The sequence below is a fragment of the Austrofundulus limnaeus genome, unplaced genomic scaffold (genome assembly GCF_001266775.1).
Source record: "Austrofundulus limnaeus strain Quisiro unplaced genomic scaffold, Austrofundulus_limnaeus-1.0 Scaffold89, whole genome shotgun sequence".
NCBI classification, from domain to species: domain Eukaryota; kingdom Metazoa; phylum Chordata; class Actinopteri; order Cyprinodontiformes; family Rivulidae; genus Austrofundulus; species Austrofundulus limnaeus.
In genome coordinates, this window is record NW_013952491.1 from 116,688 (window position 1) to 120,905 (window position 4,218).

Sequence of the window (4,218 nt, forward strand, 5' to 3'; positions counted from 1 at the left end):
ATCCATCCATCATCCATCCATCATCCATCCATCCAGCATCCAACCATCCATCCATCCATCCATCCATCATCAATCCATCCATCCATCCATCCATCATCAATCCATCCATCCATCAATCCATCCATCCATCCATCCATCCATCCATCATCAATCCATCCATCCATCCATCCATCATCCATCCATCCATCCATCATCCATCCATCATCCATCCATTCATTCATCTATCCATCCATCCATCCATTCATTCATTTATCCATTCATTTATTTATCCATCCATCCATCATCCATCCATCCATCCATCATCCATCCATCCATCCATCCATCATCCATCCATTCATCCATCCATCCATCATCCATCCATCATCCATCCATCATCCATCCATCATTCATCCATCCATCCATCAATCATCCATCCATCAATCATCCATCCATCCATCCATCCATCCATATATTGGTTGAACTTGGCCAATCTAGCTTTACACATTACAAATGTTGTGCACTTCAAAAAGAGATTTCTAAAAGAAAAGAGAGCCTCTCTGCTCACATTGTCGCACACAATGAGTTTTATGACCACAGATGATTTTTACATTCAGTATTTGCTGCATCACTGTAACATCTCTCTGAGGGTCTGTATGTTAGACTCGGCTTATTGGTCATTATTGTTTTTCTTTTGATTCTAAAAATACTTGGTTGAAAGTATAAAAAAACTCTTCACCACCAGAGTTTCTCTTTGAAAACTTTGTTCTAAATTTTGCTGTACAAACTCAGAACTGTTGCTTGTTGGGATCTCGGTGGACCACATGGTTCTGTGTTGGCCCACCAGTTTCATCAGAGCTTTTTCCTATTGCCACAGCTGCCGGTTAATGAGTGTTAATGTTTTTGAAACAAAGGCGATCAATAATGAGGTCCGTGGTGAGACGCTCCTTAAACATTTACTAACAGTTTCTGATGGTAATTAACCCTCTGGGAAGAGGACCAAGGCCCAGGGATATGGGTTTCTAAGAGTTCAGAGAATAACACTAATTACAGCCTGAAGTCTCCTGYGAAYACTCACCTCAGTCTCACAGCACCACCAACCTCTGCTTACTGATTAAAAACATTACATGTTGACTAACAGTGAGACAAGTCAACAACTAAAGGTCAGACTCTGACCTCAAGATTAATCAAACATGATGACATACTTTCTAATATATTAATGAAAGGAGCAAATTCAAGTTTAAAACAGCTTTTTAGTTTAACCACTTACGTTATAAATCACACTGTAGTTGTAACCAGATCTTTCTGTCAACATTAGGAATATTTTTTATGTGTTCAAACCACACAGCAGTATAAATTAAACCATATTCTGTGGTTTTAGCAGCAGTTTGAGTCTCTTTCCTGAGACATTATGTCCATTGTGACCAACCCTTCACATAATCCTGAAATAACAATCCTGTGACACCTGAGGGAGTACATGAAGCTGCAGCCAAAACTGTTGTTTTAAAAACATGACAGATTTATTTTCCGTATGTTCAGCAATAATTAAGATGTAAAATTGAAAAAAGAAACAAAGTGGGACAGTATGTGTAAAGAACTGGTCTCTACAGACAGAGATTACCTTCATGTCCAAAGGTCCCTGAACACCACACTCCATTAAATTCTATTAGCTGCTGGTCACTGAGACCCACAGGACCTGTGAGGCCTTCAGGAGTTTTATTGCAGCCAGGAAATAACAAAACTCCAACACAGAAAGTCAAATGAATTTGACTGTGTTYTTGTGTAATTTATGGATATGAACATCACATAAATACACATCATTAAATACGGTATAAGTAAATGTATAAATATGCTTATTATCAACACTGTTAGCAGTATTGGTTAAAATCTGGATCCAGAAGGATGAAGTATAAAAACATTTAATATATATTCTCATGTTACAAATACAGTTTTAGGGGGATTGAGACCATTTTAATTTGATTAATTGACTTATCAGAGCGTTAAAACACTCAAGGAGCACAGTGTGGCTTACCTGGACCCACCCTGAGGCCTGGTCTGAGGGAGGGGGCTTACTGGTGAATGTATGGTGACCAGGACTTCACCCATGTAGGCAGGGGANATGGAGAGTTTTTATTTTTTACAATAAGCAGCTGGAATGAAAACAATCAAAAATGAAATAAAAGTAACGACTTTTTACTTCTTGTCTTTTTTAAAACGTAAGGAGTAGAAAGTAGAGATAACAGAAAATTCTACTKRAGTCCAGTAACAAAGTATTAGTAYTTAGTGACTCTGAAGGATGAGGTTAGTGTTGTGGAGCAGGAGGTCTGACTCCCTGTGTTCTCCTCCCTCCTCCTCCTGCAGGAGATCATCCTGAAGCGAGCGGCCGACCTGACCGAGGCGCTCTACAGCGTGCCCCGCAGCCACAACCAGCTGCCGTCGCTCACCGGCGCCGCCGCTCACTCAGGGATGATGGGCGTGAACTCCTTCAGCAGCCAGCTGGCCGTCAACATCTCCGAGGCCTCGCAGGCCGACCAGGGTGAGGCCCGCCTCCAGGTTCTGTTCGTCTGAGGGAGGGAGTCCTGGGTCGGGTTCAGGAGAAGTCCTCCTCCATCAGCGACGCTCAGAAAAACCTGCAGCCTGTGAACGCACCTCCACAGGAAGCTGCTTTCCCTCCACAAGCCCCGCCCCCCATCTGGTTCTGCCATCGGCCCGACAGCGAACACCTCGCAGGAATCCATGAGGTCATGGGAACCAGAAMCAGAACCTCTGCTTTTACACAGCTACACCACCTCCTTCACTCTGAGCGCCGTCACGATTATCCTCCAGGATTTAACGAGTCCAGGTTCTGAYGCTCGGCCCGGCAGCTGATTTATGAGACCCGTTTCAGCCCGCTCAGCCTTTCAGAACTTCCTGTTCCTGCAGCTGGAGAAGACTGGACCAGCTTCACTTATCAGATATTTACAGTTCTGTCACACTGAGGTGCTCGGTCGGGTCGGGTCGGGCCGGTGCCGGTGCCGCTGACCCGTCCGTCAGCTGATCAGCACCTCTCTGCAGGAGCACGTGTTTCTGGTCGGGCCGTCAGGCAGGAAGTGATCTGGACACGTTTCCCATCAGCAGCTCCTGCTGGGACCGACCCAAACCAGGACCAGAACTCTGGACCGGGCCGGATCGCTGGGAACTCCACAGGGGTCAGAGGTCAGGCAGAGTGATGAGGAGACAGGAAGGTGATGATGTCATCACTGAGGCTCTGAGTGTGGTCCACACTGAAACCAGAAGGAGGCGGGGCTAACAGAGGGAGGACAGACAGGAAGTAAACTGTCAAAATAAAAGCTCTGTTTGCTTTGCTGCTGTCAGACGTTTTGTTTTTACATTCGTGTTAAAAATAGATGAAGAAAAGCAGTTTGATCAGGATCTGTGAGTTCGACGACATTAAAAATAAAAGCTCAGAGATGCTTTTCAAAATAAGAGTCTGGCTCAGGTTAGTGGTTCAGACTGTGGCTGACTCGTCTCTCGTGTTGTCCCCTCAGGTTACTCCCGTAACTCGAGCAGCGTGTCTCCTCGCGGCTACGTGCCGAGCTCCACGCCTCAGCAGTCCAACTACAACACCATCACGTCCACCATGAACGGCTACGGCGCCGCCGGGATGACCAACCTGGGCGTGCCCGGCTCCCCCAGCTTCCTCAACGGCTCCGCCGCCAACTCCGCCTACGCAAGTGAGTGCTCGGAGAAAAGCTTTGTTGTGTGTGAGGAGGAGCCTGCTGAGAGGAACCTGAAAACAACGACAGATTAAAGGAACATTTCAGCCATTTTAAAGGTTTCAGTCTGTTGTAGACGATCGTCTTCATGACAGAAACAAGGTTTAACTGATGCTTTTCACTCAGGCTTTCATTTTCTTTTTGTTTCTTTTAATGAATGAAAATGAAATGAAGAAAAGAAAAACAACAGATATTTAGTTTCACTGATGTTTGAGACCAACGAGCAGCTTGTGTCAAACATGACCTGTTAACATGTTCAGTTTGAATCCCTGTGATCCTGATAAAAACTGTAATAAAATGAAAAAACAACTAAAACTGTACCATCGTTTTACAAAACTAACTAAAACTAAACTGAAATTATCCTTAGTTTTAGTGTTAATTTACTATGAGACATGTGGATCTTTTAGTTTTCAACAAATCAAGTAGTTTGACATCAGCTGTGGTCATCTTACAGCACCTCATGATCTGTAACAACACTTGTTTACAG

The 4,218-nt window shown here is 44.4% G+C and overlaps 1 protein-coding gene across 1 annotated transcript in view; it reads left to right on the forward strand.

Moving 5' to 3' along the window:
• Positions 1-2,337: 2,337 nt before the first annotated feature.
• The window catches only part of LOC106520187 (transcription factor COE1), a gene marked incomplete at its 5' end in the record, with an annotated part of 8,696 nt that continues 6,815 nt past the window's right edge, over positions 2,338-4,218 (forward strand). Inside the window, 2 exon segments of the mRNA XM_014012155.1 lie at positions 2,338-2,512; positions 3,504-3,689. Coding sequence (XP_013867609.1) covers positions 2,338-2,512; positions 3,504-3,689 — 361 coding nt within the window.